The sequence below is a fragment of the Artemia sp. Qi Xiang Cuo genome, chromosome 15, assembly GCF_049724085.1.
Source record: "Artemia sp. Qi Xiang Cuo chromosome 15, ASM4972408v1, whole genome shotgun sequence".
NCBI lineage: Eukaryota > Metazoa > Arthropoda > Branchiopoda > Anostraca > Artemiidae > Artemia > Artemia sp. Qi Xiang Cuo.
Genome location: NC_142808.1, coordinates 48,146,979 through 48,168,257, shown reverse-complemented (window position 1 = coordinate 48,168,257; position 21,279 = coordinate 48,146,979). Strand labels below are relative to the sequence as shown.

The 21,279-nt window shown below is 33.6% G+C and overlaps 1 protein-coding gene across 1 annotated transcript in view; it reads left to right on the top strand.

The window, feature by feature from the left end:
* The window catches only part of LOC148943762 (AP-3 complex subunit beta-2-like), a 154,052-nt gene that overhangs the window by 17,519 nt on the left and 115,254 nt on the right, over positions 1–21,279 (top strand). Inside the window, 3 exon segments of the mRNA XM_089101231.1 lie at positions 2,139–2,269; positions 9,290–9,553; positions 14,044–14,190. Of these exon segments, the coding sequence (XP_088957357.1) occupies positions 2,139–2,269; positions 9,290–9,553; positions 14,044–14,190 (542 nt within the window).

Below are 21,279 nucleotides of genomic sequence, written 5' to 3'. Positions count from 1 at the left end.
TCAATAATTCGTAAAAAATGACGAGTTGTCTTTATCATGTCATTATTTTTGGCCTGTAGAGCATTAGCTACAGGCTCTAAAATTGCTGAGTATTTTGCAATAATTTTCATGGTAATTACAAAAACAGATTTTGTTATGGCACTATGCAGCTGGTAAGCCAATTTTCTTGTCGTCTGGTTGCCTTCAATAGACAGTTTTTCCAGTGCATTTACAATTTCAATAAAATTTCGGTCAAAACGATGGATAGATTTGTACTTTTCTGTCCTTCTTGTTTCACACATTTTTGTTAAATTTGGAACAACATGTCTCCATTTCTTACTTCGGCTACCTTATTTACATCATTGACTACTAGATTGAGTCTGTGGCTAGAACAGTGAAAAAATAGGGATTTCTTAAATTTTTTTCTCAGAATAGCCTGAACACCACCTTCCTTGCCCGCCATTGTGCTGTATTTATCAAATCCTAGGCCAACACATTTCTCAGGATCCAATCTGATGTTGTTTAGGAAGGTTTCAATTTTTCTTGCTATCGTGGCCGCGTCTTGGGCCTCAAGTAGACTGAATCCTGCAAATTCTTCTTTAATGACATTTGTATTTTCATTATGATATCGAAAACCCATGTACAGTTGTTCTTTACCGGCTATATCTGCTGTCTCGTCTACTAATAAAGAATAAAAAGACGCATTTTTTACTTCTTGAACAATTTCATCTCTTATTTCATCTCCACACATGGCAATCAACTCGTTCTGAATCTGGGGTGAAATATATGAAGCATTATTTTTGCTCTTTACCAAGTGATTTTTCAGTTTTGTGTCACCTGATGCCATTCTCAAGTTGATTAAATCAAAGAATTCTCCCTCTCTTGATTCTTTTCCTCTTAGGGGTAAATCATGGGTACCACAGAAAATAATTACAGAAATAATAGATTCAATTATTTCTCTATTTTCTGCAATTGTCTTTTGGGAAGAATTTTGTAACTGTATGTCTACTGGAACACTTTCTAGGAATAACTTACAAGCAGCAGTTGCACTTTTGTGATAGTGGGAGTTCATGTGGCACTTACAATATTCATGCGTTTCTTTATATTTGAGAAAAGGTCTTACCATTAAAGAGCCTAAAATTCCTTTGACTGTACAAGGAGCGGGTGGAAATAGGACACAGTATTTACACAAGGGTCCCTTAAGTTTTTGTGAATAAGCCAGCCTGAAACTTTCTTATCAGGTGCATTGCATCATTTTGGAAATCATAGGATTCATGAGGAACCCATGTGTTGTATGTGACATCCCTCTTTTCTTCAGGCAAAAGGACAGTATCAGCATTACCTCCAACATAATTACCAATATCATTTTTTTCATAAGGGTAATATATGGTGTCATTGCATGGATTAGATGTAACAACCAAGTCTATAAAGGTTTTTGATGTTGATGGAACAATTTCAGGTGCTGATGGAGTTAAAGGATAGGGTTTCATTGATTTTATAGAATTAGAATCACTTTCACTACTACTATCGTGGTCTTTTTTCCTTTTGAAGCCAGAAGTATCTAAAATAAGAAGAAGAGAATCATCAAAACAGTCATCTTTAAGCGAATTGAGCACTAGGATACAATATTAGCAAGAATTTCATTTTAAAAATCGTGAAAAATAAACTTAGATTTGACTGCCTTTATCTGTTTTCAAATAGTCTATATATGAAAGTTAAACATCATCACTGCCATCTACCAATAAGATATTAATAGGCAAAATAAATTAGGTCAGTTAGATTAGATTAGCTAGATGGCTCTTGCATATTTGTTTTAACAACGATTTTCAAGACTAGGAGAATATACATATCTAACTTTTTCAGAAAAGACCTTTTTTGCAAAGATGCCATACTAGGTGAGCAATAAAACACTCCAAAAACAATACCAGTTATCACACACACTACACCACTACCTTTCTTACCTAACAGATGAGTCTGATGTCTTACTTTAATAAATTGTTTGTAACCTTGTATTGTAAGATGTTCAGGACTTTGATTATGTACTTCTGTAACTGTAATAATATCAGCTCCAGTTACTTTAACATAACCCTCAAGTTCCCCTATTTTATTAATGTTGAGCCTTTCCACATTTAAAGTTAAGAAAATAACACATTTTGCAGGGAGAGAACCTTTATCTTCACTTCTTTCACTCTTGTACAATTTTACAATCTATGTGTACCTTGTGCGCTATGCCGAAGAACAGCAAGATTTAGCACTTCTTTCGATATCAACTTTTCAAAGAGCTTTAAAGGTAATTCTTTCATATGTTTTTTGTTCAAATTAGCCTTGAATCATTGAACTTTTTCTTCTTCTTCTTGGATATAATCACGGTAAGATGGGAATCAACGCCGCATTTATACATTAAAAAAAAAAAAAATAGAATTTGGGGAAATCAAAATCTCAAAGCTAGGAAAATGTTGGGAGAAAATCCTTGGACATTTGGAAAAACAAAACTTAACAGTAATCCCCAAAAAAAAAAATTTGCTTCAAACATTTGTCAGCTCCCTTAGAAATATTTTCTAGTTTTGTTTCCTTTCCCTCGGTGAATATTTCTGAGGGCTGGCAGAAGGAGTGATCTTTCACTCTTGGGAATTCCTAAAATAGTGAAAATTTTGACGGTCAGATAAAAAATTAATTTCATGATTAGAAGTCTGTGAGGAGAACCAGATTTGATTAATTCCAACACATCAAGTACATAGATATGTCCGACATTAGTATTTGGTAAAATATCTTTGTATTCATATGCTGCTCCAAAAAAACTACGTGTTTTTTTCCTATCATTTCATAAAATGACATTGGTTTATCTGGTGTTGCCATAGTTGATTTTTTTTAGGAGATAATATTAAAATATTGAATAATAATAATCCTGGCACGTCATCCCTGGAGCTAATCTTTTGATCGTTTCGACTCTTTTGAGAAAAATGGCTATCAGAAATTTCTCATCTGACGCCCAAAGGAGCTATGGAGGCACAAATGGACGCATTAGGGGTGCTGGTACCCCTAGTGTACAAAGGATGCATTTAAAGCACAAAGGGCATGAGAATAAAAACAAATTTTGCCCCCATTACCCCTCTTAGGTTTGTGCAAACCTGAAAACTACGATTTTTCTTTTCTTTGTTTCAAATTTGTGAAGTTTCAAAGGCAGTTTCACATTTCCGCAGGTGTTGCCGCATTGAACCGCGAAAATACATTAGCAGAAATAATTAGCAAAATTTTTATTGTACATTTTGTCCGTAGAAGCTTAAATATTATCAATGTTTTGATTCTAAAAGACAACTACATTTTCAAAGAAAACCTATACTTTATTAAGCTGTTTGGTGTGATGTGTTTTTATCTTATTATTTGCTGTTTTTTTTCATCTTTCTTTTTAAAATGATAGCAAAATGAATGGATTTTGAAGTTTTCTTTAGGGTTCAGGTTGCAAGGATAGATTTTAAAAGTAATATAAAGATGACCAAGTTGCTAATACTAGGAATACGTGTAAGGTGAAGAGGTTATGTTGGGTAACGTGATATTGTGATTTATCATGTGAATAGCTTCACTTATCTAGGTAGTATTATTAGTAAAGATGGTTGGTGCCGTGAAGATGCTAAAAGTAGCATCTAGATCTCTGGTATAATGGCATCGTTGAATCGAACAAAAATACTCAGACTCTCTCCAAAGTGTCCACATGAGATAGGTCTAACGAAAAATCAACTTCAATTTTTTAAACCTAGAATAACGTTATAGGTGACAATTCGAAACTCCTCTTTCGCAATTTACACTGGGACTGGGTATACCAAGGGACTGGCTCCGCCTGCCCTTATACAACCGAAGGGCATTCATTCTATAGACTAAACTAAACTTGAACTCTAACTAAAGCTCTTAGCTAAGACTCTAAGCTAAAACTATAAACTCTTAACTATTACCAAACTAATCTTCAACTCTAACTAAAACTCTAAGCTAAGACTCTAAGCTAAAACTCTAAACTATTAACTAAAACTAAACTAAACTACAACTCTAAAAGAAACTCTAAGCTATGACTCTAAGTTAAAACTCTAAACTTTTAACTATAACTAAACTAAACTAGAACTCTAACTAAATCTCTAAGCTAAGACTCTAAACTCTTAACTAAAACTAAAGTAAACTAGAACTCTAACTGAAACTCTAAGCTAAAACTCTAAACTTTTAACTAAAACTAGACTAAACTAGAACTCTAACTAAAACTCTAAGCTAAGACTCTAAGCTAAAACTCTAAAATCTTAACTATGACTAAACTAAACTTCAATTCTAACTAAATCTCTAAGCTAAGACTCTAGGCTAAAACTCTAATCTTAAACTCTTAACTAAAACTAAACTAAACTAGAACTTTAACTAAAACTCTAATATAAGACTCTAGTCTAAAAATCTAAACTGTTAAATGTAACTAATCCAAGAATCAACTCTTACTAAAACTCTAACCTAAGATTCTAGGCTAAAAGTCTAAGCTAAAACTCTTAACTAAACTAAACTAAAACTCTATCTAAAACTCTAATCTATGACTCTAAGCTAAAATTGTAAACTCTTAACTATACATATACTAAAATTCAACTCTAGGCTAAAACTCTAAGATAAAAATCTTAACTAAACTAAACTAAACTACAAGTCTAACTAAAACTCTAAGCTAAAACTCTAAAATCTTAACTATAACCAAACTAAAATTCAACTCTAACTAAAACCCTAAGCTAGTAATCTAGGTCAAAACTCTAAGTTAAAACTCTTAGCTAAACCTAAACTAAACTTGAACTCTAACTAAAGCTCTAAGCTAAGACTCTAAGCTAAAACTCTAAACTCTTAACTATTACTAAATTAAACTTCAACTTTAACTAAAACTCTAAGCTAAGGCTCTAAGGTAAAACTCTAAACTCTTAACTAAAACTAAACTAAACTAGAACTTTAACTAAAACTCTAAGCTAAGACTAAGCTAAGACTCTAAGATAAAAACTCTAAACTCTTAACTGTAACTAAACTAAATTTAAACTATAACGAAAAGTCAAAGCTAAGATTCTAAACTAAAACTCTAAACTCTTAACTATCACTAAACTTCAACTCTAACTAAACTTTATTCTATGAATCTAGGCTAAGAATCTTAACCAAAACTACACTAAACTAGAACTCTAAGCTAAAACTCTAAACTCTTAACTATAACTAAACTAAACTAGAACTCTAACAAAAACTCTAAGCTAAGACTGTAAGGTAAAACTCTAAACTCTTAGCCATAACTAAAGTAAACTTCATTTCTAACTAAACTCTAGGCTATGACTCTAGGCTAAAACTCTTAACCAACACTAAACTAAACTAGAACTCTAACTAGGACTCTAAGCTAAAACTCTAAACTCTTAACTATAACTAAAGTAAACTAGAACTTCAACAAAAACTCTAAGCTAAGACTCTAGGCTAAAACTCTAAACTCTTAAGTAAAACTTAACTAAACTACAACTTTAAATAAAATTCTAAGCTATGACTATAAGCTAAAACTCTAAACTCTTAACTAAAACTAAGCTAAACTTCAACTCTAACTAAATCTTTAAAATAAAACTCTAAGCTAAAACTCTAAACTCTTAACAATAACTATAACTAAACTTCAACTCTAAGAGTCTTACTCTAACTAAACTCTAAGCTAAGACTCTCAACTCTTAACTATAACTAAACTTAACTTCAACTCTAACTAAAACTCTAAGCTAAGACTCTAAGCTAAGACTCTAGGATACTTAGATTTTGTTAATTTTAACCGTTATACCCGACAAATGATGTTGATAATGCATTTATTCACCCTGATACTTAGATTTTGTCAATTATATTTAATGTATCTGACAAAAGGTGTTGATACAAAAAATTATTCACTCTGACAGTTAGATTTTGTCAATTTTATCCAACATATCCGACACAGGATGCTGATATAGCATTTATTCACTCTGATACTTAGATTTTGTCAACTATATTCGTTGTATCTGACAACAGATGTTAATAAAAAAAATTATTCACTCTGACGCTTAGCTATTGTCAATTTTATGTCATGTATTCGAGAAATTGATGTTGTTATAGAATTTAATTAATCTGATACTTAGATTTTGTCAATTTTATCCGATATACCCGACAACTGATTATGATAAAGCATTTAATCACTCTGATACTTAGATTTTAATCACTCTGATACTTAGATTTTGTCAATTTTATCCGACATATCCGATAAAGGATGTTGATAAAGTATTTAATCACTCTGATACTTAGATTTTGTCAATTTTATTCGATCTGACAAAGGATGTTGATGGAAGCGAATTCAATCGATAAAGAATGTTAATATAGGATTTGTTCAATTTTTTTCATAATTTCCTGAATTAAATTTCTATATTGTGTATCCAAGAGGTGAATTCAAGAAAGAGTTTGTTACTTACTTACATTTTTTTCATAATAACATATCCAACAACTGATTTTAATAAAGAATTTCTTCATTCTGATACCTAGATTTTGTCAATGTTATCCCATGTGTCTGACAATAGGTGTATGCAGATTCCTTTTCTTACATATGCGATGTTTTAATAGACCTTCTAAACGTTTGATATGATAGCTTACTCTAAAAAAAATGAACAAACGACAATTTAATGCACAATATATTTTAAATGAAATAATGGTACGTAGAATATTAATACAAAAATATGTTATGATACATAACTAATATCACTGATCAGCTTTGGACATTTTGAATCCGTTCCATAAAATAGTTCACCATGTTCTCTCTTGATATTGTAGTTATTGCCTTCTCTTAGTTCGTAATCAGTAGAATAATCATTATTCCATTTTGAGTCATACACAATTTTTACTGGTGTGTCATCGACAGGCTGAATATGTTTTTCGTCTTTGGTAATATTTGGTTCATTGACTGATTGATTAATGGCAGTAACGTTTGCCGGTACTTTGTTGTTCAAACGTAACTTTGTTGATACGTAAAAAAAAAGTTGAATAATTTTGAAGTCCAAAAAAAAATTTTTTTACAATAAAAAAAAGTGCTACTACAAACATTATTTTTCTAATAGTAAAGATCATGACTTACACGTCTATACCATTCTCATTTTGAGTTTGGAAAATATTAAATGTGATTTTATTTGTTTTATGTATGTTTCATCTCATTCGAAGACATGTAAAAAAAAGTTGAAAACAATATATCATGTTAAAAAAAATAATAAAAAAAAACTAAAAAAAAAATAAAAAAAATGGGGGGAGGTGGCCAAAAAGTTTGAGGGGAGGGGGGCGCCCTTCGAGTTTGGGGATAGGGGACCTTTGGGGGGTTGAGGTCTCTGGTGGTTAGGGTCGTTGGTGCTTATGATCCTTGATGGTTCGTACTCACATGCACCTTACTACTTGATTTGCAAGGATTTCTAATGTTTGTTCTGAATTTCTTTATTAAGATTCTTTTCTTGCCATCTACATCTCTCTTAGTATAAATTTTTTAGTATTCTACAACATTAGACTCTATTTTAAACTGACAACACTGTTCAAACGCCACTTGTGTATTATACAGAACACATCGAAGAAGTAAAGCTATCCATTATTAAAATTCTTTTCTTGTCATCTACATCTCTCTTAGAATCAACTTTTTGGTATACTATTTCGTTAAACTCTATTTTAAATTGACAACACTGTTCAAACGGCACTTGTGTATTATACAGAACACATCGAAGAACTAAAGCTAGGTCAAGTCCTAAGACCATTTTATCATTGTTAACCATTTCTATATATTGATATTGTTCTAAATGTATAATAAATAAGCTATGAGTTAACATGCTCTTCGGGGTTACCTTAACTGCTAATCAGTTTAACCCTTTTTCTCCATCTTCATACGATCCAATCACTAATTAGAATCATTCACGCTCCTATTATTCAAAAATTAATAAATATCAGTCACAGAGTCCAATTCGCAATTGCTAAACCCATTTTTTGCAAATAGAGTTAATTTTTTGGTAAAAGGTTCAACAGCATATGGCATCTATTCTAGACGTGTTGCATTCTTAATTAAAATCTATGAGATGCCTTTAAGCTAGAGGTTATCAACTCTTTAACAGGTTCTACTCACTCTCTTTGAAAAGGTTGACAATTTCTAGTTTTTGGTTAAAAATAACATATATTATGATGAAAGTGTCTCAAAAACCAGTCCGCTTGCGTTATACAATCTCAATTATACTTCCAAAACGTGTTTGATCACTTTATAGGTATACAATATAAAAGGTTTGGTCGCTTTTTGCAATGTGCACGTCAAAATGCACTGCCTCAGGCGTAGGTTTTCTTGTAGGGTTGATATATATAGATATCACACTACTAGCGTCAGTCTACAAACCAAGACTAAGATAATCGAGGCCACGGTATTGACAGTGGTGAAGCATGGCTCTGAAACGTGGGCACTTTGAAAGGCAGAGGAAGATTAGATCAATGTTTTATTGTCTATGGATAGTTTTGCCCACCCGTTGGACAACTAGCAGTATCAAAAAGCACTATGACACAAGAAACAAGCAGTTCTAGGACTGCAATAAAAGAAATGTTGAGATGGCAATGACACGTTTTACGAATGAGGGATGACAGATAGCCAAAGATTGTTCTTTTTGACCATTCATCTGGGAGTAAACAAAAAGCAGGTCGTTCCAGCATGCGGTGAGAAGAGGGCATAAGAAAGGATTTAAAGGAAATCGGAATTTCTTGGGAGGAAATAAAGAGTGAAGTTTTGTATTGTTTGAGATAAATGTAGCGCGCGCAGCTGTGTTGGCCTCAAGCAGTTTGGTGTTACACTGAGTTGTAATAGTAGCATTAATAGCTATTATTTTTTATATTATTATCATAAATAAAAGTTCAGATAGGGATAAAATCCTTTTAATAGACAGTGATAAATTTCAGAAACAGTGATAAAATTTCTCAAAAATACTAGATATTTCGGTCACTTATGTAGTGACCGTCATCAGTAGTAAAACTGGTTTCCGAAATTATCTACGTCATTATTTCTTATCATTTTATATTGTTTTTACACATTATATTTATTGTCATGATAAAATGATATTATAATAATTTAGCAGATATAATTATTATAATAATTGAGACCCATCGATTTCTTCCTCTCTCTCTCTACCTTGTTATAAATTGATAAGCATAAGTTGCACTATGTTAATTTCAAATTACTAATTATTATCACTGTTTCTATTGATTAAATTGTTTTATATAATCTATTTATTTCGATTTATATAAGCCATATGTTTTTACTTTATTTTAGGATCCGAATCAGCTGATTCGTGCTAGTGCCTTGCGTGTGTTGTCGAGCATTCGTGTGCCAGTTATTGCGCCAATTGTGATGCTCGCCATAAAAGAATAAGCCGCGGATATGTCACCATATGTGAGAAAAACGGTAGCTCATTCCATACCTAAATTGTATAGTTTAGACACAGAGCAGAAAGATGAACTGGTAGCCGTTATTGAGAAACTTCTTATGGACAAAGCTACGTTGGTTATTGGTTCTGCAGTCATGGCTTTTGACCAGGTAAAAAGAAAGATGGACAAATTTTGGTGAACTTTAAATAAGCTGACAAATTAACTTTAAAATTGGCCGTACTATAAATAGCCGCTCTTACCATAATGTCACCCAGTCTTGGACTTTGAGCGGATAAGAAACAGAAAGATGAAACATCTGCGTCAAACGGTGACATCTAAATAGCGACGAAGACCGCACTGCCTTTCCGTTACAAACATCAAAACAGTTCTTGTTGAGTTCTTTTTTGTTTCTCTTTTTTATTATTATGTTCTCCACTTGTACTACTTTTTGTTAGTTGTGGGTAATAAATGATTGATTAATTATAACTAAACTAAACTTCAAGTCTAACTAAAACTCTAAGCTAAGACTCTAGGCTAAAACTCTAAGCTAAAACTCTTAACTTTAAATAGCCGCTATAACACTATAAATAGCCGCTCTTACCATAATGTCACCCAGTCTTGGACTTTGAGCGGATAAGAAACAGAAAGATGAAACATCTGCGTCAAACGGTGACATCTAAATAGCGACGAAGACCGCACTGTCTTTCCGTTACAAACATCAAAACAAGATGAACGATAGGGAATTCTTTTCGTTCTTAATTTTCACCGTCTTACCAAAAGAATTCAATATTGTTCTTCTTGTTTTTGATGTTTGGTGACATATCAGCTAAATACACAGTACAAATAGCCACAGTAGAAATCAAGATTTTTAATTTTTTTTTTATTTTTAAAGTGTATTGAACAACTAAGAAAAATAGACTCTGTAAAGTAGCTGATTTGCCTAATTCGTTTTCTTGAACTGAGGTGGGTCGTCTCCGAAGTGGGTGGGGAGACTCTTTACTTCTGGCATTAAATCAGGCTAGAAAAAAGATGAATATTTTTTGAACTAGTAATATAATTGCCAAGTTCCACGCTAGAAATGCCCACTTTTGATTTATTTTGTGCTTAGGGTTTATTTAATAACTAATAAAAAGAGTGTCTGTAAAGTATTTGACTATCCTAACATTATTCTTCAACTAATATCTGAAAAACAAAAAACAGGTCTTCCTGGAACTGGGTTGAAAGGCTCAGCCGCTATAGTATTTGACTAGGTAAGAATTAAAAATGAAAAGTAACTACCAAGTCCACGCTAACATGGCCACAGCTAGAATAATTTTTAATTGTAAGATCTATTTAAAATAGTTTATTAATAAGTCACTTTAAAAAAAGGTGCTAGTAAAATAGCTGTTTAGTCTAATTCTAATGTTATACTGAAAACAGAATCTGAAAAACGAAAAGTAGATTGTCCTCGAATTAGGTGGCAAGGCTCTCTAGTTATGGAAATAGGAAGGCTCAGCAAGAAAAAAAGACCACCAATTTTTTAAAATGGTAATGAAACACCCAAACCACCAATACCAACAGCCATAATGTAAATGGTCACTTATGAATTGTTGTTATTTTAAAATTTATTGAGCAGCTATCAAAAAGAATATCTGTAAAGTATTTGACTAGCCTAATATTGTTTTAAAACTAGCATGTAAAAAACGAAAAGATGGTCGCCTGTAATGTTGGTGGGAAGGCTTTTTAGTCATGGCTTTTGATCAGGCAAGAAAAAAGATGCAGAAATGCCACCATGTTCATACTAAAAATGGCCACACTACAAAAGGCTGCTCATTGTTTTTTTTTTCTTAGAATTAACTGAATAACAAAGAATTTGGATTTCATCCTACCTGAATCCCCAGAAGTTACTGCTAATAATCTTAATAAGTTGCTCGATTCAATTGTCTAGATCCTTCCGGTATTGTCTTTTCAATCACCAACAGATGATCTTCCACCTGCTTACCCCTGCATATCTCCGTCTGGGATCGAAAAAAGAATTGTGAAACTACGAAAAACAAGTGTCTGCCCTTTAAATATCCCTTTTCTTCTTATTATCGCTTTAAGTGACTTCCTTCAAAGCCCTTGTCTGATATTTTCAATGAAATTACTGAGTATGGCCAATATCCACAAATTTGGAAACAAGGTTTCATAACCCCCTTGAAAAAGAAAGACGGAAAATCTGGTTTTGAAGGTATTCGTCCTATTTCACTCACTCCTATATTCTCTGAACTATATGAAGGATTCCTTGTAGACTGGCTAAAGGAAAAAATCCTACCTCTCACTGACCTGACACTATTCGGGAACATCAAATCCCTTTCTACTTCCCATTACATTGTTTTTCTTGTTGAATCAATTGGGAAAATTCTCGAAAACCCCAATTGCTGGCTAAATTTAATTTCCATTGTATCAAAAAGCATTTGACCTTGTTTATCACAATATTTTAGTTGAGAAACTTATTACTGATTTCAATATTGATTCTTTCTTGGTTAAATTGGTGGCCTCTTTTTCATCAAATAGATCACAAGTAATTTAAAGTGGGATATCCTCGATAACGATATTGTCCATTGAGCTAATGCGTCCATGTCTCTCATTAAGCTCTTGAATAAATTTAATGTCCCCCCATCCCATTCCTTAAGGATCTATACTTCCTTTGTCCGCCCGTATCTTGAATAGGATTGTCCAGTTTGGCATCCTGACATCTCCCGGTTATGAATCAGAAAAAATTGAATCCATTCAAAAAAGAGCCCTGAGAATAATCTTTAAAGAAGGTAAGGTACCATACTCGCTTCTTCTAAGAAAAAAAAGCCAAGCTGGAAACTCCGTTTTGCAAAAAATGCAATAATAAACCCTCGCACGGAAAACATTTTCTCCAAAAGACACCCCCCGTCCAGACACCGCCTGTCACGTACTGTTTCTGAACCCGTTCCTATCTTGTCCTCTATCCATTGCTTGACCTCCAGGTGTGAAAAAACCTTTGTACCCTTCATTACGGATAAAATAAATCGCTAGTTTTCTTGTTCGTTTTATTTTTTTTGGTACTGATGATACCCAAGTTTTATGTTCGTTCGATTTTTTTTTGTTTCCTCTCCCTTTTTATATGTTATCTTTTAAACCTTTTTATCGCTAATTTTATTTCAATCTTTTTTTGTTTTTACCTTTTTCAGTTTGTGACATTTTGCTGCTTATTTTTTAGACTAATGAATGGTTTTGCCATTTTGATATTGTCGTTTTTGGCATTGGTATTCCAGTTTTTTAGTTGTTGTATATTTTTTTTTATGATTTTTTATTTTGTGGTTTTATGACTCCGAAATACGAACTCGGTCCTTCGGGGCTTGTGATAGACGTTTTTCGAAATAAATATCTTATCTCATATCTTATCTTATAAAAGAGTGTCTGTAAAGAAGATGGTTAGCCTAACATTATTTTTGACTTTAAATCTAAAAAACAAAAGTTTCTTTTTGTTTTAACTTTTTTTATTTGAATTTGTTTCTACATGTCTGATGATCAGAATTTGAGAACCATTGGTGCTGTTAATTTGTTCACTATTGGATGGACATTAGTCACCAAATATTTAGCTATCAAGGGCCATTGCCAAAAGAAAAAAAAAATATTAATTATGTACTTTACTCTTATGTACACCTAGCGCTTAAAGCACAAAAACAATCAAAACAAAGGCAATTTTCCCCCTGTGGTATGTTCATTCCTGAAAAGTATGATTTTCTAAGATGTTCTTGTGGTTGTTTTAACGTTGTTAGTCTAAGGTTTTTGGGTCATGATCATGTTTTCGTCAGCTTGGCCACGTTTAACAGTGAAAAACAACAAGAAAAATGAATCGTTTCTGTTTAACAACACTTTTTATTCTGTAAAAATCCAAACGTCTGATGTTGAAAAAAGCTAGATTTTCGATAAATATGTGAACGACCTATCAAACTAACAGCTATAGTTGAAACGAGTCCACCAATCAATTACGCTAGCAACTCTCACAGATAGACCAGTGGGTAATAACATATTTGGCTCCTTTTGAGAAAATCCTTTGATGCACGTTCCTCTCTCTATCCCTAGTCAAATCTCTTGGGCTTTACTTTGCATTTATGCTGATCTTGGTGATAACAACCTTTGCTAACCTGAATTTATTCATAATTTTGTGGAAATTACAAATGAATATGTCCATAGCGTACTTGAGCTGAACTTGGTGTTTAATTTTCCAAAGGTTAGAAGTTTACTATTCAAAGGGTTTATTGAACTAACCCCACTTTTTGTCTGTCAAAATTTAATTAAAAGGGCTAAAAACAAAATACAAAAGGTTAAACAACAAAAACCAAATTATTTCTTTTTTTATATTGGTTTTAAGTAAGATCACCTCCAAATTTTTTTTTGTAGCTTTTTTTCCCTGAACGTCTTGAATACAAGAAAGTTTTTGAATAATTTCTTCAAATGAACGCAAGGATCTTCCTTAGGGAACTGAAGGTTTGTCGATTTCATTCAATTGAATATCCGCTAGCCAAAATGCTTTTAGCACTTGTTAGAATTACTTTTCATATGGTATCTGAGTGCATTGTTTCGATACTGATAATTGTAGTGTATCGACTTTAGTCGAATCCTTTGTCTAAAGTATATCACTAGTAAACGTTCTTTTTTTAGGTTTGCCCAGAAAGAACTGACTTGATTCACAAAAACTACAGGAAACTATGTAATCTCATTGTTGATGTTGAAGAATGGGGTCAGGTCCTCATACTAAACATGCTTACGAGATACGCAAGGACCCAATTTGTGAACCCTAATACTCAGGTAACATATTTTGGGTGCTTTTTTCTTTGTCGTACTCACTTTACTGTTCTTTGAAAGTATTGCTATATTGACTTGTTATTATGTTCGTTGTTATTGTTTAATATTATCATTGCTAACCGTATATTTTTTATAATTATTATTTTGTTTTAATTTGAAAAGAAGAAGGTGTAATTTCATAGAAAGAAAAATAATTTGTGGATTATAAAGAGTTATTCTTCTTACTGGGTATTTTCGACGTAACACCTTAAACTAGGTATTCTTTTCTTAGACCACACTGTCGTTCTATGACGAAAAAATGAATTTTCAAATGGGTATAAATCCATTTATTTAGACAGTAAAAAAAAACAGGTACAACAGGTGTTACGTCGAAAATAGGTCGTATGTATGGGGAAATGTGACCATCCAAGTGAACAACCGTAAACTCAACATTTCGTTTCCAATTAGAAGACACGGAAGGCTTTGCCACCTTCATTGGAAATCTGTTTTACTTTTGGGCAACATTAAAGAATGAAATTTACATCAAGACTTTGAATGAACTATGTCAGTGAACTCTCTCTGAAATAATCTAGTGAATAATACGGAAGTTCATTATTACGTGGACGACCCGAAAAGCTATTAATTTTTTATGTATAAAAATGCTAGTTTCAATTATATTATTTTAGAAATAATACTAATGACGGTCGCTGTATATGTGATCGAAATATCTGGACTTTTGTACCTGTTTTTTTTTTCACTGTCTTAATAAACGCATTATACTGGGTAGGTGATTTTGAGTAATTGTGGTAATTAATTACTTACTAATAAACAAATTACTGACTAATAAACTAGTAATTATTTTGATTGTGGCAACTCCATCCCTGGGTGTTGTCATTACGTACTCAATATGTTTAAAAAAATATTTATGGAACTGAAAATATTTGTAAAACCATAAGTTCTGACAAATATTTAAATTCTTATCAGCGTCTTAACTTCTACAAGTGTATATTTAGGCCTTAAATGGTCATTTAGAGAAAGGAAGCTTGTGTTTCGACGTATGTTTGAGGTAAAGTATTTGTACTTTCCTTGATAAAAAGTTTTCCTTAAAAGAAAAGTTTTCGTTAAAAGTTTTTGGCCCCCTTTTCATATTGTTGTCTGCTTTTTAATTATTGAAATTCTATTGAAATTTAAATTTTGAAATTTGTTGCGCTGCCTAAGTAAAGAACGATGTGGGCACAATATATATTTTTTTTTTCTCCATACCCGGGCACTTCGTATCAAAGGAGTTGTCGTAGAAAGTTCAAAAAGGGCTCATTCGATTGCAAATTGGAGTGGCTAGTGCCCTTTTTAATAGTCGAAAGTGATTGGAGGGCAACTAGCCCCCCCCCCCCACGCCCTCCAGTTCCCCAAAAACCTCCAATCAAAATTTTGAGATAGCCATTTTGTTCAGCGTACTTGATTTCCAGATAGAAAATATCTTTTCGAGGAGGACACTCCCCCAAAACCCTCGGGACAAGGGTTTTGAGTTAAGCCCTAGGGGCATATAAGGTTTTTGTTGAAGGCGTTGTCGCAGAAACTTCAAAAAATGCTCATTCGATTGGAAATTCAAAGGGCTAGTGCCCTTTCAATAGTCGAAAGTGATTGGAGGGCAAGTAGTTCCCCCCCCCCACGCCCATCATTCCCCCAAACACATCCAATCAAATTTTGAGATAGCCATTTTGTTCAGCGTAGTGGATTTCCAGATAGAAAATACGTTTTGAGGAGGACACTCTCCCACAACCCTCGGGGCAAGGGTTTTAAGTTATGCCCTGGGGGCAAGTATGGTTTTTATAGAAGGTGTTGTCGTAGAAACTTCAAAAACGGCTCATTCGATTGGAAATTCAAAGGGCTAGTGCCCGTTTTAATAGTCTAAAGTGATTGGAGGGCAACTAGCCATCCCCCCCCCGCGCCCATCATTCCCCCAAATACAAGCAATCAAAATTTTGAGATAGCCATTTTGTTCAGCGTAGTTCATTTCCAACTAGAAAATATGTTTTTGAGGAAGACACTCCCCTACAACCCCCTGGGCAAGGGTTTTAATTTATGCCCTGGGGGCATATAAGGTTTTTATAGTAGGCGTTGTCGTAGAAACTTCAAGAAAGGCTCATTCGATTGAAAATTCAAAGGGCTAGTGCCCTTTTTAATAGTCGAAAGTGATGGGAGGGCAACTAGCCCCCCCCACGCCCATCATTCCCCCAAGCTCATCTAATCAAAATTTTGAGATAGCCTTTTTGTTTAGTGTGGTTTATTTCCAGATAGAAAATGTTTTTGAGGAGGACAATCCCCGACAACCCTCGGCAAGGGTTGTAAGCTATGCCGTGGGGGCATATAAGGTTTTTATTGAAGGCGTTGTCGTACAAACTTCAAAAAAACTCAATCGATTGGAAATTCAAAGGGCTAGTGCCCTTTTTAATAGTTGAAAGTGATTGGACGGCAACTAACCCCCTCTAACGCCCACCTTTTCCCCAAACACATCCAATCAAAATTTTTAGATAGCCATTTTGTTCAACGTAGTTTAAAGTTCTGGAAATTAGGTCTTTGAGGATGACAACCCCCTCACAGCCCTCAGGACAAGGATTGTAAGTTATGCCCTGGGGGCATATACAGTTTTTACAGAAAGCCTTGTCGTAGAAATTTCAAAAAGGGCTCGTTAGATTAGAAATTGAAATGGCTTGTGCCCTTTTTACTTGTCGAAAGTAATTGGAAGGCAACTAACACCCCTTCCACGCCCACCATTTGCCCAAACACATCCAATCAAAATTTTGGAATAGCCATTTTGTTCCACACAGTTAAAGTTCAGGAAATTATACCTTTGAGCAGGACACTCCTCTCAGGGTTATAATTTATGCCCTGGGGGCATTTAAGTTTTTATTGAAATCTTTATCGTAGAAACTTGAAAAAGGGCTCGTTTGTTTTGAAATTTAAAGGTCTAGTGCCCTTTTTAATAGTCAAAAGTGATTTGAGGGCAACTAGCCCCCCTCTCTCGCCCACCTTTTCCTCAAACGCATCCAATCAAAATTTTAAGATAGCCATTTTATTCAGTGTTGTGGATTTACAGATATAAATTATGTTTTTGAGGAGGACAATCCCCCAAAGCCCTCAGGACAAGGGTTGTAAGTTATGCCTTGGGGGTATATAAGGTTTTTACTGAACGGGTTGTCGGTGAAACTTCAAAAAGGGCTCATTGGATTGGAATTTGAAATGGCTAGTGCCCTTTTTAATAGTCGAAAGTGATTGGAAGGCAACTAATACCCCTTCCACGCCCACCGTTTCCCCAAACATATCCAATCAAAATTTTTATATAGTCATTTTGTTCCACGCAGCTTAAAGTTCAGGAAATTAAACATTTGAGCAGGACACTCCCACCACAGTCTTCAGGGCAATGGTTATAGGTTACGCCCTGGGGGCATATAAGGTCTCTATTGAAATGTTTGTCATAGAAATTTGAAAAAGGGCCCATTCGATTGGAAATTGAAATGGTTTCTGCACTTTTTAATATTAGAAAGTGATTTGATGGCCACTAACCCCCCTCTCACGCCCACCTTTTCTCCAGAGACATCCAATCAAAATTTGTAGATAGCCATTGTAATCAACGCAGTTGAAAGTTTTGGAAATTAGGTCTTTAAGGATGACAACCCATCCCCCCTCCCTCCTAACCCTCAGGGCCCGGGTTTTAAGTTATGCCCTGGGAGCATGTAAGGTCTTTCTTGAAATAGATGTTGTAAAAACATTTAAAATAGCTCTTTTTTTTTCTTTTTTTTTAAATTTAAAATATATTTTTAAAATCCCACCTCCTCTCCTCTCGGTGAAATAATAATCTTTTTCACATAATTTCAAAACTTTAATGTCACCTACACTAATTTAAAAATGAAATTTATTTTTTAAATTTTTATACAAACAATATTGATACAAACACACTCTGCTACTATACATAATTAACATGCTCAAAATTTATTATTAGCCTTCATTATCATTTTCTGTATTTTTATCCTATATTTTCATTTTTTTCCCTCCCCTTTTTCCATATTTTCCCTTTTACCCTTCATCTACCTTTTTTATCTATCAAAAAATAAATTCAGCAAAATTACAAACTTCAACCAAACTACAACCACCAAAAAAACTTCTCTTCTTCTATTTTATCCTCCTTTATATCTTTGAAATATAAAAAAATAAATTAATCCAATATAACATTTTCATCATACTAACTATAGACTTCCTTTTCAAAACAGAAAAAAATTCCCTTTTATACCAACTAAAAATGAATTAAGGCAATCAAATACAACAGGTTACTCTCCGGGGCATACTACAAAACAAATAAAAACAAAACAAAATACAATGCACGTCCCGCTTGTAGGATGCTCCCCCTCCTTAGGAGAATCCTTTGGCGGTGGCTTCAACTACATTCCAAATTTTATATTTCAAAAGGGCTTATTCAATTGAAATTGAAGGGCAACTAACCCCCCTCTCACGCCCACTATTTCCCCAAACACATCCAATCAAAATTTTGAGATATCCATTTTGTTCAACGTATTCGAAAGTTCTAGAAATTAGGTCTTTTAGGATGATACCTCTATCAGAGCTTTCAGTGCAAGGGTTGTAATTTATGCCCTGGGGGCATATAAGGTTTATATAGAAATTTGTTGTAGAAATTTCAAAAGGGGCTCATTTGATTGTAAATTGAAATAGCCCTTTTTAATAGTCGAAAGTGAGTGCAGAATAATTAACCCCCTCTTCCGCCCTCCATTTCCCCCAACTCATTCAATCAAAGTTTAGAGATAGCTAGTTTGTTCAACGGAGTTGAAAGTTCCGGACATTATATATTTAAGGATGACAAACCCCAAAGAATCCCCAGGGCGAAGGTGATAAGTTGTGCCCTGGGGGCATATAAGGATTTTAATGATAGAGTTGTCGTAAAAACTTCAAAAGGGGCTCATTCAATTGGAAATTGAGAGGGCTAGTGCCCTTTTTAATAGTTGAAAGTGATTGGACGGTAGCTAACCCCCCTATCATGCCCACCAGTCACCCAAAAATATCCAATCAAAAATTTACAGATAGCCATTTTGTTCAACGTAGTAGAAAGATCTGGACATTAGGTCGTTTTGGATGACAACCCCCCCTCCCAGACCTCAGGGCGAGGGGTATAAATTATCCCCTGGGGGCATTTAAGGTTTTTTATTGAAAGCGTTGTCGTAGAAACTTCAAAAGGGCTTATCTGATTGGAAATTGAAAGGGCTAGTGCCTTTGTTAATAGTTGAAAGTGATTGGAGAAAGACTAACGCCCCTCTCACGCCCACCATTTTCCCAGTCACATCCAATCAAAATTTTGAGATAGCCATTTTGTTTAACGCAGTTGAAAGTTCAAGAAATTAGGTCTAAGAGGATGACAACCAACCTCACAGCCCTTAGGGTAGGAGTTGTAATTTATACCCTGGGGGCATATAAGGTGTTTATAAGGAAGTGTTGTCGTAGAAACTCAAAAAGGGCTCATTCGATTGGAATCGAACCTAGTACCCTTTTTAATAGTCGAAAGTGATCGGAAGGCTTGATATTTTTATAGTAAAGACCGATGTGGGTATAATGTATTATTTTTTTTTGTTGTTGTTGTTGTTTAGACCAGGGAACTTTGTATCGAAGGAGTTGTCGTAGGAACTTCGAAAAGGGCTCATTCGATTGAAAATAGAAAGTCTGATGCCCTTTTTAATAGTCGAAAGTGATTGGAGGAAAACTAATCCCGCTCCCACGCCCACCCTCCCAATTGACTTTATGTTTAAAAACTAAATGTTGCCATAAGATTAAATCAAAATGCACTGTGTTAATGCTAATTCCCAATAAGGTATCTCAGCAGTATCCCAAGAAAGACTGAGGGTTTTACGTTCAAACTTTTGGGGCTGCTTCTGCTCTTAAAATTTAACCAAATCAAAGTAGCGTAAGTGTATTTAAGCTATCAAAGAAAGTATACAGATTTTTTTGCAAATAGTAGCACGTTTTCTATTTCAGGTAAACTAGACGAGGTGTGAAACTAACTTAAATGTTAATATTTCTGTCAAGATTTTTAAAAGGGCTTACGTTCTGAAAAATAGCTCAAAATTTTTCTCCATTGTACAAATAGCTGGTCATACTATAAATCTTAAAAAAAAAGAAAATATTTAAAGTACTATTGTCTTTTTCTCTGAAAAGACTATGTCAATATAAAACGAACAGAAATTAATTAAAAAAACTTTTCCCACAAAATGAGTTTTTCAAAGAAAAGTAAAGAACTCCATTAAACAAAAAATTAGCAAAAATAAAATCAAATAATCTACCAAGCGGGAAACTACCACAAATCAGCATCTATAAATAAATGAAACCCAAAACGAACAGAAATTACAATAAATAACTCGTACTGATATTTAGTAATCAAAATCTTAATATTATTTGATTTATTAAAGTTATAGAAGTAAAAACATTTATATTTTCAGGATTTAGACAAGCAGATGGTATGAACATCCAATTCTGTTACTTTTTACCTAACATTTTCAAGTATGGTATTTAGAATGTTACCCGTTTATTTGTTTAGAGTCCCCCCATGACCTAAAATGTTTCCCCATTATCACTTTTGTATTTACGAACCGTAGCGCATCAGCTATTCATGCCAACATACACCAATAAAATCACTTTTAAAATAACACTTTAAAATTATAAACTTTGAAACATATATTTTCAAAGCACATTTTGACCGACTAATTTAAAGGGTTAGAAATGCGATATAGATTGAAGTTGTTCATGAAACGTTGACTCTTTCTTGTTCCCTAATAAAATTTAGTTCATCTATGTTGTAAGAATCAAAGCAAATGTTTAGGGAATAATCAGCAAGAAATGTAACAACACCTCCTTTAATAAAGTGGGGTTTTTGTTTTCAGAAATAGTTTTTAGTTTTCAGAAATAAGAATATCCACGTTTGAAATACATTTGATTATATTAATAATATTGGATTTTTCTTAATAAAGCTGGATTTTAGTTTTCGGAAACAAGGACACCCACGTTTGAAGTATATCAGGTTTTATTAATAATATTTAATTTTCAAATAAAGTAATT